General features: G+C 57.6%; 1 protein-coding gene across 1 annotated transcript; it reads left to right on the top strand.

The window, feature by feature from the left end:
• Positions 1-880: 880 nt before the first annotated feature.
• CEBPA (CCAAT enhancer binding protein alpha) lies at positions 881-3,497 on the top strand. The gene has a single exon (XM_045989381.1). It carries the CDS (start codon positions 1,022-1,024, stop codon positions 2,087-2,089), a length of 1,068 nt encoding a protein of 355 aa, XP_045845337.1. The 5' UTR covers positions 881-1,021; the 3' UTR covers positions 2,090-3,497.
• The last annotated feature ends 10,113 nt before the right edge of the window (positions 3,498-13,610 follow it).

Here is a 13,610-nt window from a genome sequence, read left to right as displayed (position 1 = left end):
AATCCAGCTCGGCCCGTCCCGCCAGGAAGAAACTGGCGGCCCAGGGGCGGGTGGCAGCGCCAGCCCCGTGCGCCTAGCAACCCTAGCGCCCCGGCTAGGAGAAGTAATTAAAAAGAAAAAGTTTTCCAGCCCAAGCGGACGAACCGGCCGGGTCCTCCAGGCTCCCCGGCCGCAGCCGCCTCCCATTCCCTCCGCTCCCTGCGGGGTCCTAGCGCCTGACAGTGCAGAGCCCGTGGGACCCCAGAGGACTGGGAGAGGCGGAGCGGGAGAGAGGTACTTCTGCGAGGAATCCGTGGGGTCCCCTGGAGATCAGAGATAAAGAAGCAAAATCACCCGCGCTCCGGGACGCTTCCCTCGGCCTCCCCGTGCCGCTGTTTGCGCTGGGCCACACGTCCCAAACTGTTCCCTGCCTCCCAGCCCCGGCTCCGGCCCCTTCTCCACGCCGCCGCCTAGCAGAGACGCAGGTTCCGAACCGGACTAGTTCTAGCGCCTCCGTAGCTCTGAGACCAAGACTGGCCCTCCACCTACCCCCCCCTACGCCCCCCCAGCCCCGCCCCGCCCCGCGCAGCGTCTGGGTGCTCCCGGACTCCCCGACCGTTGGCTGGAAGTGGGTGCCTCGGGGAAGCTAGAGGAGGGGGCCCAATCACCGACCACGTGTGTGCGGGGGCGACAGCTCGGCCCAGGGTGGGGCATCGCACGCGCGTCAGGGTCCGGCTGGCTGGGCAGGGGGTTAGTGGGCGTTGCAGCGGGGCCTCTCTGGGCCGGCGCTGTGCTCCAGCCCCACTCACCACCCTCTCCGAGAGGCAGGCGCTAAGACCCAGGAGGCGCCGCGCCGCCGTCGGACTCCAAAGGGCGACGCCCCCGGTATAAATGCGGGGCCCGCGCGGGCCTGGCCATTCGCGACCGGGAGCTGCGCGGGCGCGAGGGAGTCGGGGCTCCGGGTGGGCGGTGGCAGCATTGGCGCCCCGCGCAGGCTGGAGGCCGCCGAGGCTCGCCATGCCGGGAGGACTGTAGCTCCCCCATGGAGTCGGCCGACTTCTACGAGGCGGAGCCGCGGCCCCCGATGAGCAGCCACCTCCAGAGTCCCCCGCACGCGCCCAGCAGCGCCGCCTTTGGCTTTACCCGGGGCGCGGGCTCCGCGCAACCCCCCGCCCCACCTGCCGCCCCGGAGCCGCTGGGCGGCATCTGCGAACACGAGACGTCCATCGACATCAGCGCCTACATCGACCCGGCCGCCTTCAACGACGAGTTCCTGGCCGACCTGTTCCAGCACAGCCGGCAGCAGGAGAAGGCCAAGGCGGCCGCGGCCCCCGCAGGAGCCGCCGGCGGCGACTTTGACTACACGGGCGCCCCCGGGGGCCCCGGCGGCTCCGTGATGCCCGGAGGGGCGCACGGCCCCCCTCCTGGCTACGGCTGCGCGGCGGCCGGCTACCTGGACGGCAGGCTGGAGCCCCTGTACGAGCGCGTCGGGGCGCCGGCGCTGCGGCCGCTGGTGATCAAGCAGGAGCCGCGCGAGGAGGACGAGGCGAAGCAGCTGGCGCTGGCCGGCCTCTTCCCCTACCAGCCGCCGCCGCCGCCGCCACCGCCTCACCCGCACCCGCCGCCCGCGCACCTGGCCGCCCCGCACCTGCAGTTCCAGATCGCGCACTGCGGCCAGACCACCATGCACCTGCAGCCCGGCCACCCCACGCCGCCGCCCACGCCCGTGCCCAGCCCTCACCCGGCGCCGGCTCTCGGCCCGGCTGGCTTGCCAGGCCCGGGCGGCGCGCTCAAGGGGCTGGCCGCGGCGCACCCCGACCTCCGTGCGGGCGGCGGCGGCAGCGCGGGCAAAGTCAAGAAATCGGTGGACAAGAACAGCAACGAATACCGGGTGCGGCGCGAGCGCAACAACATCGCCGTGCGCAAGAGCCGGGACAAGGCCAAGCAGCGCAACGTGGAGACACAGCAGAAGGTGCTGGAGCTGACCAGTGACAATGACCGCCTGCGCAAGCGGGTGGAACAACTGAGCCGCGAACTGGACACGCTGCGGGGTATCTTCCGCCAGCTGCCCGAGAGCTCCCTGGTCAAGGCCATGGGCAACTGCGCGTGAGGCGCGGGGCGGCGGGACCGCCCTGGGGCGGCCGCTGGCTGTGACCCAGGGAGTGGTTTCGGGTCTCCGGATCTCAAGACTGCCCCGCGGCGCAAGCCGGGACTAAGAGATTCCGGTGCCGCCAGAAAGCCTGGCCTGCAGCGCGCGCCCCTTGCCTTCCTCTGCGCCAGATTCGGTGCGTCTAAGACGAGGGGTCAGGCGGTGGTTTCTCCCTGCAGGAGGGGAGAAGTGCCATGGGGCTTAGCCCGAAGCCCTGGCAACTCTAGTATTAAGGAATAACCTTGTGCCTTGGAAACTCAAACTCAACGCTCCGATTCCTACCGAGTAGGGGGAGCAAATATGTGCCTTGTCATTTTATTTGGAGGGTTCCTGCCTCAATCGTGAGGCTGCAGGGCCCCAGGGGAGAAGGCAGTGTGCAGGCCCAGGGCAGAAGGGAAGGTCCAGGGAGCAGAGATCCTGACAAGCCGGCCCTAGCCGCTCCTCCAACGCCTGTCCTTGGAAGGGAGGAAATACAGGGACTTGGAAGGCTGTTCCCCTAGTTCTGCACGAAGGTGGAGGGTTCCTAGTTCCTTGCCTCTAATCTCCCAGCCTTCAACAGGCTGGGCTTCCCTGGGCAGAATTCACTTAGATGGGGGTCACCGGGTGACCCGTGGGAGCCCCCTGCCCCCAGTCAGACCAGAAAGCTAGGGCATGGGTTACCTCTCCGGACATGTGTTCATGGGAGTGGCGTCCTGGTGGCGCAGGGAAACCTAGAGCTATGGTCCGGGAGGGCGTGGGGGCTGGGGTGAAGGGACCCTGGGACGAGCTGCCTTGTCCTGTTTGTTGCCAGCATTGCCATACAAACACGGAGCACAATCTGTCCATCCCAGAGGGACCGAAGTTATGAGAAGCTTTCCAAATATTTTGCTTTATCAGCCGATATCAACACTTGTATCTGGCCTCTCTGGGTCCCAGCGGTGCCTTGTGCAATGTCAATGCGCACGTCTATGCTAAACCACCATTTTATTTGGTTTTTGTTTTGTTTTGGTTTTGCTCAGATACTTGCCAAAATGAGACTCTTTGTCAACAGCTGCTGCAAGGGGGGTCTGCAGCTCTCTTTCCTTTTGGTTTTTGGGGATTGCTTTTGCCCCCCGGGGGAACCAAAGAGGTGAGGTGGGCTTCCTCTTTCCCTGGGGGGAGGGGACCTGTGGGCCTCGGTGCCCTCTGGCCTGGGCCGCCCACAGGCCTGTCCCCCCAGAGGCCCTGGCTCCTGGTCTGGAAGGGAGGCGGCATCCAGCCAGATCGCTGGGGCCGGGAGCAGGGAAGGACAGCTTGGTTCTCTTCTTTGGGGGAGAACGTAGAGTTTCATGCTAGATGTTTTATGTATTATATCTATAATATAAACATATCAAAGTAAATTTTGGTGTCTTTTTAAAACCAGAAAAGCTACTTCCAAGGTTTTCTGTGGGCCAGGTCACATTTGTAAGTAATCACAGCATATCCCCTGGCTGAGCTCCTGACTTTCATCGGCTCTCCCATCCTGAGCCCCTCTGTACATTAAGGGGGTGACTTCTCCCAACCAAGGCAACTAAATGGCAGAAGGAGGGCAGGCTCCAAGCTGAGAAAGCCCAAAGCTGAAAGAGAGAGTCTCCCAGGGGGTGGGGGGGCACGTTTGAGGGCGGTTTACAGGACCTTGATGTGGCCTCCCGTGGGCCCCTGGGAGCAGCAGGGGGGCTCAGAGAAGGATCCTCCTGCCTGACATGGCCACGGGCTCCCTGGGACTTGAACAGGCCTGGTCCAGTGGCTCCAGGCTCCGGGAGCCCTTCAGCCACGTTTGCTTCTAGATCATTCACAGATCTAGCCTCTGTAGCAGCCTTGCTCATCCCTCTCCTGCCATCCCCACCGGCAGGACCCTGGGAGCGCAGGGAGAGGCCTCAAGCAGGTGCCCCTCCCGCCCCTCTCTACTTGCTCTGGGCTGTGTGGCTGTAGCCTTCCCCAGCAGGGCCCCAAAGGGCAGCCTGAAGGCCAAGGACCCCTCTGCCCCACTTTCCATTCCTTCTCCAGCCAACCCCAGGAAGTCCCTCACCCAGACCACCCGGCAAGGAGCCAGCGCCAGCACCCGCCCTCCCCACTGTGCCCACCCTGGACCAAGTCCCCAACTCAGACGACTGCCCTGTGAGGACAGGCGCCCCTGGTGCCCCCTTGGCAGCAGGGATAGCCAACCAGAGGGGCCCACGCTCACGCCTGATAGAACAAGGCCTGGCAGGAAGTAGCACAGGGGGCTGGCTGGCCTTTCAGAGTTTACTGTCACTGAGGGTAAAAGGCGGACACTCTTTACCTTCTATTTTCACCCCCAGAGGACTCACTGGAGCAGCTTACGGTGTATGCCACTGTGGGCTGGGACAGTTTCAAGAAATTACACACGCCTTTTCAATTCCGACGGCTTTAACTTTACCTGCCCAGTGTGGTTAACAGGGGTGCCTTGCCCCCTTCCCGCCCCGGCCCCCGCCCTCTCTGTCCTGTGTCTTGCCGCCTCCTCGCCTATGGCTGCCTTGGCAGAGGAACGGCCACGAGCCCAGTGTGGAGGCGGCTGCCTGCCCCACCGCCCTGGGAACCAAGGAGGCAGAGCCCCACCGCCTGCCTAAGGCCTAGGGCAGGCCCCAGCTTGCTAGGCCCCAGCAAACCCTCTCTGAGTTCAGTGCTAATTCCAGTTTTTCTTGTTTGAGGGGGCCAAACCTCAGCCTCCCCCTTTGCCCCCAGAACAGATCCCAGGATGAGCAGGGGAGGGCCACCCCTCTGGCCTGCCCTCCTCCCCCTCCCCTCCTACTGCCTCTTCTCCCTGGGTTTCCTCTTTCAAAGCTGTCAGCCTACTAAGAGGCACCCCTCCTGCTGTAGGCCCTGAGATCCAGGGCAAACTTTGTTGGGGGCAAGACCGATCCCACCAAAGCCAACCCCAGGGAAAGAATGAGGCCAGCGTGGGGGGGGGGGCAGGGACAGAGCAGCAGGCGGAGGGGAGGGGGCAGTGTGGGGTGAACATACCAGCCATGCACTCTGTGCCTGGCCAGAGGGGCCCCCCTGGGGAAGAGCTGCTCCTTGCCACCCACTGCTTCCTGTAGGGCCCCCATGGTTCCCCTCCCGATTGCAGCCTTTGTGAAGAAGCCCTCCAAGAGCCTGGCACTGAACACACCCCAAGCATTTATTAGATGCCTACTGTGTGCCAGGGCCATGCTAAAGATGGATCACTCAGCTGGAGACAAGCAGACTTGACTCCTCCTCCCCGGAGCTCACAGTCTTGTGCTCCCAAGATGTGTTTTAAGTGTGACAAGTACAGTAAAGGGAAGCTCGAAATGTGACTAGATGCCATCAGGGAAGGCTTCCTGGAGGCAGCAGTCTGATCCAAGACACGGTCACGGACCCAATCCGACATGTCTGGATGCCTCTGCCTCATACTCTCTCGGGAGTCGTAGCAGGGACTACCTCGGTGTCCCTCTAGGTGGGCCATCTGAGCCTGATGGCCCCTGAGAGCACTGTTCAGAGGAGCCAGGCTCCAGGGAAGAGCAAAGGTAAAAGGGAGAGAGGGAAGTGTTCCTTTGCTGCCAGATGCCTCCTGATGGTTTAGCACTGTCACGATGTCAGCCTTATCTCCTGGATCTCCTGGGAATTTGTGAACATGGGGTTTGGCCCTGACACCTGTGATGAGCCACTGGGACTGGTGAGGAGTGTCTGCCCCTCCCAGCTCTCCCGCCCCCTCCTTCCCAGGCAGGAACCTGCCGGGCCTCCTCCGGAAGCTGTTGATTTCATGGGAGGACAGGGGGCAGTGGGGAGAGAAAGGGAAGCCGGTGGAGGAAGAGCAGAAACCCTGACCTTGCCCATCCATGAGGCCTGTCCTCCCAGGCACCCACAGCCTTTCTGCAGACACGGGGTAGGGTCCTTGCCTGGATAGCGGCTCTGCCTCATCTGTTTAGTTCCTATACTGGCGGGTGGGGGAAGGCCTTTCTCTTCCTTAAATAGAACTAAACCACCAGCACCTTTGAAAGATCTTTCTTGTCTCCCTGCAAGATTATACAATCCCTCTTCTCTTGACGCCCACCCCCACATCTCCCCTCCCCCAGCCCCTCTCTGTGTGTGGAGCATTTGACGTAAGCAGGGACATAGGAAAGATACCAATTCACTATCAAAGCATCCTAGCCCCATCCCAGAGCAATTAAAAAGCCAGATGGAATCTCTGGGAAAACGGCATTAATAACGCGAACAATCTGTGCAGGCCGGCAGGGACCCAGGAGCTGCGGGCGGGGGCGGGGTGGGGGGGCTGGGATGCAGGAGCGTGAGTTCGCGGCAACGCGTCATCCACGTCGTGGCCGGCCGGCGATGGGGCCATCTCAGGGGTATGCCTAGATCTGGCTGCAGCTGGGCTCTCCCCTCCAGCCCCCTGCAAGGCCCGCTCTGCGTCCGGAATCCTGGTGGCTGCAGACAGAGCCAGACAAATGTGGAACCCATTACTCAGCCAGCCACAGCCTCCGCCAGCCCCATTCTGGCACCCAAGAGCTTTGCTTCCCTTCACTTTTGTTTTTATTTATTGTTTTTCTAGCCTTCTGGCCCCACCCACTGGGAACGGGACTCTCCACAGGATAGCTTCCAAAGATCCCCTTTCTCTTCATTCGCTGTGCCCAAGCCCACCCCATGCCTGACAACAACAGAAGGTGGTGGTGGGCACCCCATGGGGCCTGAACCCTAGAGGTTTCCCTTTGATCGCAGAGTGGGTGGGCACTTAGGGCAAGAAGCCCAGCTGCGTTCTCAGAAGGAGGCACGACTGCTAGGGGAGCAGGGCACCGGGGTTCACACTGCCTGACTGCCTTGGGGGCCCCAGGAACTGGACAAAGACCACAGAAAAAGGATCTTCTGCTGTTCAGAAGCCCTTTCTAGGCAGCGCCAAGAAGTAGGACCCTTTTTTTTTTCCTTTGGGGAATGGAAGTAGTCTTGTTTATTTTACTTAATTTAATTTAATTTATTATTTTATTTTGTTTAATTTTATTTTACTGAAGACCCTTCCTTATCCCCATACTCCAGACCATGGTTGGAGGCCCACCTGAGCCCAGCTAAAAGATACATAGTTTTCTTTTTTTTTTTTTTTCAAGATTTCATTTATTTGACAGACAGAGATCACAAGTAGGCAGAGAGGCAGGCAGAGAGAGAGGAAGAAGCAGGCTCCCCGCTGAGCAGAGAGCCGGATGCGGTGCTCCATCCCAGGACCCTGGGATCATGACCTGAGCCGAAGGCAGAGGCTTTAACCCACTGAGCCACCCAGGCGCCCCAAGATATATAGTTTTCTTATAGCAATCAAGTTGGGATAGAAAATGGTGGTTGTTTTTTAGTTTTTTAGTTTTTTTGTGTTTTTTTTAACATCCTTTGTGGTTTTTAAGTACCCAGAGAGCCACTTTCTGACCTTCATCGTCCCTGTCCCCACCCTCCACCTTCACCCTCACCCTCCCTGGAAACTTCTCCCCAAGGTCATCATGAATTCCTGCAGCCAAATGACATGAACTTGCCTGGGATCCTGCCTTTCTTGGCTTCCTGCTAAATTTGGCCTGCGTCTGGCCCACGGCAGGCCTTCAGCACATGTGTCTGAATGCATAGATCTCTCTGCAGCTCCTCTCTCTCTCCTTGCTTAAGAAACATCCTCATCCCCTCCTTTCCACTCGAGGGTCCAGGTCCACTGGGTTAGCCTGCGGTCTGCTCGAGGGGCTCAGGGGACCTGGGTTCACCATTATGGCAGCAAAGAAAGGTCTAAGAAAGGTAACCTGTCTGATTCTAGATAAGCCTCAAGATCTCTGTGTGATTAGCTTGGCACCAGAAGCAGCGGCTAGCGAGGCCCCAAGAGATGGTCAGCTCCATAGGGAGGGTGGACAGGAGGAGGCGGGCTTTCCAGAAGGGAGGAGAGGGCTGGGGACAGGCATTGCAGTATTCCCCAAGCTTGCAGAGCTCCTCAGACACACGGGCACCTGGGATCACGGCATTTCTTCTGTAAAACTCTGAAAGGTTTCTTTGTGTCCTTCCTCTTGTCCCCACTCCAGAATGACTGGCAAAGTCAATATTGAGGGACCACGGCCTGAGGACAGGATCACCAGTGGCCTAACATGGTGGCCTAGGGCCAGGGCATGTCACCCAGTGACCCAGACAGGGCCTCAAGGGAGCCATCACAGCCTGTCCCAGGCCTTCTAGATCTGATGATACTTCTGCTCCTTGGCAAGTAGCCACCAACCTCTCACCAGAAAGCCTCTCCTCCCGAGCAGCCTTTGTCCCTTGCCCTGCCCAGCCATGGAGGCCTCAGAGTCCCCCCTCTTCCTACCTCCCTCCCAAGCCAACCTGAGCACTCTCTCGTTGCCCCCGAGAAACCCTGGCCCGTGAGGAAACATGGCGGCCCTGCCCTCCAGTCCGTTGGGCAATGGTGTTGGCTGGACGTGGGGCATAACCCCTGCCCAGAGAGCAAGCTGGTGTCAGAGCTGTCTGCCTGCCCCCAGAGAGGCGCTGTGACCTTCCACGTCAGGTTCAGACCCGTCTGAAGTAGCCTCCTGGAGTGATTTACAATTTGCAAACACGTTTTATTTGATTCCTCCGTTTTGCTAGAGCAATTACAGTGACTAAGCATGACAAATCAGTCCCATCACGGTGTCTACTTGCTGTTAGGAAATGTGTTTGCTTCACAATTTTGCCTGGTGCGGCAACATTTTAAAAATAGACTCATTCACTGTACTTGAAGGCAATTTGTTCCAAATTTTCCCACTAATTTGATTTTAATCTGATATTTAAAATTCGTGTGACCACATTCCCACTGATTTATAGGGAATAAGCCTTACCTGGCAGCAGTTTAATTGGCCTTAACCCAGAAGTCCACAGGACAAAGGCTTTAGCCCCGAACAATTTGAAGACACCGGTGTCAGTGACCCTTAAATGTCTGTCTAATTCGGTATATGGCACGTGCCACTGGCCTGGGGCCACTAGCAGTGAGTGTGGGCCGAAGACCTCTGCCGCTCTCTTGCAGGACCCCGGCATGTAGTAGACCAACAGTCTTCTCCAGGGAGATGCGTGGAGCCCAGATGTCCTGGCATGGTTGGGGTCTGGGGGAAAGCCCTTGTTCCCAGGTGATAACTAGAAGTTTCCTCTTTCTCCCATCCCATGGTCAGGTTGGGTCCTGGGAGAAGGGCCATGCAGCTCCGGCAACAACTGTGTCCTGGCTTTGCCTGCTACTGACCGACCCTGTGGCCCTCACCACGTCTGTTGATTTCTCGAAGCTTCCGTCTCCTTTTAGGCAAAATGTATGCAAAACTAGCACCCCGTCAGTCATCCAATTGTTGTGAAAGGTAAACAGGCAAAACTTGTGAGACACTTGGCAGGAGGCAGGGTGGGTGGGGGAAGGCACACCTCGGTCCCTGAAAAGTCCCATGGAAGGAGAGAGTCGGAATAATTGGGACAAAATCCTTGTACCCGGAGTAACCAAGCTCCTGAAGTCATTTTAATGTTGCTTCGATTTGTTTTGGTTTTTGTGGGTTTTTTTTTTCCAGGCAGGGGTGCCTTTTATTTGCTTAGAAGCCACTTAATGTGATTCTCCCAGGTCCGGAGCCCTCCTGCCTGTGACCTTGAAGGCTGAGCACAGTGGTCAGATTCTCCTTCACTGAGAGCCCTGGGGCCAGCAAGGGTGTCCCAGGAGAAGGTTCTTGATCCAAGGGCAGACTCCTCGGTGATGACTTCTGGTCAATGAGAACATTCTCCCTGGGGTGTCAGCCTCCCCAAATCCTGAAAGACCACTGCCCCCCTCCCCCCGCCAACCCTGCAGACCTCCCGTTAACTCCTTTCTATTTGGAAAGCTGGGACCTCAGTGGGTGCAGTGGCCCTGACTCCCTCTCGCCGGTGGCAGGAGAGAAGGAGGACATGCCATGCGTCTTGGGGAGACACCTCCTGGCCCTTTGCCGCCCTCTGTTCCCCACCGGGTCCTCTCAGCTCTTAGCCAAACAGCTGGTTCCCGTTTGCCCGAGCCAGCTCGAGCCCAGGAAGTGAAGAGGGAGGCTGCCCTCTGCCCTGTGGGGAGAGGCCTGACTGGGATCCAGGAGGGGTGAGGAGGGGCCGCAGAAGCAGGTGGGAGGAGGCCTGAGCCAAGCTTCCTGGGAGCTGGGGCCACCGGCAGCACAGAGCTCTGGAAAGTGGCCTTGCTTTTCCCCTCGCTGCCAGGAATGCCAACATGAGAGTAGCTCAAGTTAAAGAGCAAACTCCTCAGGCAAGGAAGGCAGGTGGCTCTCAGGCCCCCGCCCCCCTCCCCCCTTCTCAGGCACAGACAGCAGCTGGATGGCACTTGCCGAACCAAGGGAGGGCAGCAGGTATGGAGAGAGGCCAGGAGCCCTGAAATCATCGGCCAGCCGAGCAGGGCAGCTGCTGGAGAGAAGGCAACCATGGGCTGCCGGCAACTCCCAGGGGAGAGGGGTACCGCCCGGGCACCGGTGCAGGTGTGTGTGGGGTACATTGGAGCCCGGAGCTGATCCCGAGCCTTGGGCTGCAGGAGCGTTCATGTCCAGGAGAGCAGAAGGATCCTCCCAAGAGCAAGGCCCAAGTTCACCAACGCTGGACCTCTATTTGCGGAGTGGTCTCACCTGGGAGAGGCGGAGGCCTGTGAGTCATGGGCCAGGCCCCTGAGCCCCAGGGAGGAGGGGACGATGGCTCCCAGCCCGAAATGTGTCAGGAGTGCGATGAGCATCTTGAGTGATACGCAGTTTATGTAATTAAGTGGGGCAGTGCTCTTCGGCGGGGCGTGTGAGAGACAAACGAGAAAGGAGAGCAGCATCATGCCCCGGTCTCCTACCTCCCGGGCGGCGCCCCAGGCTCAGAGAGAAGCCATCTCTCAGGACCGGCAACAAGACAGGGCAGGGTCCGAATCGGCACCTGGGCTCCTACACATGTGGACCGGTGGGAAGTTTGACCCTCTCCACCCACAAATCCACCCAGGGGAGGAAAACGCTCATGTTTTCCTAAGACTCTCTTCTTTGGCTTTAGTCCACGACAGCCTCCCCCTCCTCCGCCTTCACCCAGCATTCCTCGACTTAATTTACTTTAGTTTTTTTAATTTAAAAAAATTAAAATCAACTGCATATTATTTGGAACATCTTGGAGATGTTCAAAAATTGGAATGGCATGTCGGAGACATCGCAGAGCCGGATCGGGGTGGGGGGCACATGACCCCCCCCATCTTCCTGCATCATGGGCTGGGAGATGGCTGCAGTTGGTGGTCTCTGCTTTCCCCCATGAGACAAGCCTTTGTGGCTGGTACCACTAAAGCACAGCGGTTTGGAGGCACCTGCTGCCAGGGTGCGGGAATCTGGGACATCCCAGAGGGCCAGGGTGGGACCATGGCCTCAGCGAGCCTGCAGTATGGCTGCTCACAGAACTCAGGTCCCGATGCTAGTTACACAAGGGCTTGGCCTGCATTCCCGCCCACCGGGGGCGTGAGACCATGTGCGTCCTGTCCTCGCCACACACCTGCTGGGTGACCAGGCGCAGGTTTGGCAGCCTCTCTGTTTGAGCATGTCTCGGAGGAGTGCCGGGATTCCCAGAGGCAAGATGATGAATGGGTGTCCCTCCAGAGCAGATCAACCACAAGAACCTGATCCCGGGACGAGTCACACTGAGGAGGACTGGCACCAGACCTCCTGGAAGCCAAGAGGGGAGCATGAGTCAGAAACAAACTACCCGCCTGCCAGCCAGGTCACTCTTCTGCCCAAGAGAGTTCAGGGGTGGGAGCCAGAAGGCTGTAGGACCCAGGCTTGGGTGATTCCTCTCCAACCTCTGGAGCCCAGCTTCTAGATGCTTGCCATCCAGATCATAAGTGGTGCTGGTGGGCTGCACAATGAGGGACATTAGTGCTCCTTGGCCCATGTTAGAGGACCTTCAGGTGGAGCTGGCATCATCATCAAGCCGCCTTTAGCTATGGCAAGGAGACATTCTAGCATACTCCTCTTTAAATCCTCCTGCCCTGGCCAGGACCGGAGAGTAGCTGCCAGCCAGTCAGTAAGTCTCCCCCAAGTGCCCCTGAGAGCTCAGACTGGAGAGCAGGGAGACTGGGGTTAGAGAAGAGAAGACACACAGTATCTAGGAGGAGGATGTCTCCATTTGTACTGAATCGGGGAGGGACAGAGGCCTCCCTCATCCCACCCAGCCATGCCACTGCACCCCCCAATTGACTGTAGAGGGACCCTGGGGAATGGCATTCTGCTTTGTCCCAGTGACTGGGCAGTAAGGCCTGTGGGGGGAAGAAGGAAGAGGAAGATGCAGCTGAGGGTGAGCTGCAGAGGCAGAGACAGGCAAGAGCTGATTTCTCACCCATTCCTTGTGTCCTTGTGCCTTGTGTCTTGTGTCCAAGAACAGACTAGGTCCAGAATCTTCCACCAGCATCTTTTGAGCTCTGGGTTGTCTGAAACATGGAGTTCTACCACCAAACCATAACTGACCATTAAATGGCTCAATGTATCCCTTCAAGTATTCACTCATTGGTTCCAGAAAATTCTTGCCTATTAATGCTTAAAACACTGCCTCTACTCCATTTCCTCTCTCTCTCTTCTCCCTCGGGAATAACATTAAGCATACATTAGACCCTCTCTCTCTCCTTATCCCATGTCGTCTCTTCCTTACTCTCCTTTTGTCTCTACATTTTCGATCATTTCTTCTGACTCCTCTAATTCCCTTCTCAGCCATGCTAACTGTGCTATTAAATCCATCCATTGAGGTTTTCACTTTGGTCATTGTAGCTTTTATTTCTAAAAATTCAACATGAATCTTTTTTCAGATCTGCAATGTCACTTTTTATAGTTTCCCATCCTCTGCAGTTATTTTTCTTTTTTTTTTTAAGATTTTATTTATTTGATACAGAGAGAGATCACAAGTAGGCAGAGAAGCAGGCAGAGAGGGGGCGTGAATCAGGCTCCCTGCCGAACAGAGAGCCTGATGTGGTGCTTGATCCCAGGACCTTGAGATCATGACCCAAGCTGAAGGCAGAGGTTTAACCCACTGAGCCACCCAGAGGCCCCTCTGCAGTTATTTTTAAGCATGTCTTATTTCTTTAAACATTATTTGAATTGTTCTTTTACAGTCAATAATTTGAAGTCTTAAGGGTCTGTTTCTGTTTTCTGTTGATTCTTCTAGTTTCAATGCATACTGTCGTGTTTTTCTTGTGTGTCTGATCATCTTTGACCGTGCGCTGGTCATCGTTTAAGGGGAAAAAAAAAAAAGACGTTTGAAAGAAAAATTTGAGATTTAGGACAAAAGCACCTTCCACCAGAGAGCAATTTTTACTTGCTTCTGCCAAACATTGAGGAATACTGCTAGTCCAGGACCACCTTAATCAACCTTAAGGCTCGAGTTTCCCTGGCCCATCCAGATGAGAATTCAGATTGCAAGATCATATGAGGGCTGGTCTACTTCTGGTTCACCCTTATCCTGAGGGTGTAGCCCTTTGGAGTTCAACATCTATGTGGGATGGTATCTTATTATATGCCCCACCTGT

Source organism: Meles meles, chromosome 19 (assembly GCF_922984935.1).
Source record: "Meles meles chromosome 19, mMelMel3.1 paternal haplotype, whole genome shotgun sequence".
Classification (NCBI taxonomy): Eukaryota; Metazoa; Chordata; class Mammalia; order Carnivora; family Mustelidae; genus Meles; species Meles meles.
The sequence above is the reverse complement of the archived record's forward strand: the minus strand, read 5'-3'. Positions and strand labels throughout refer to the sequence as shown.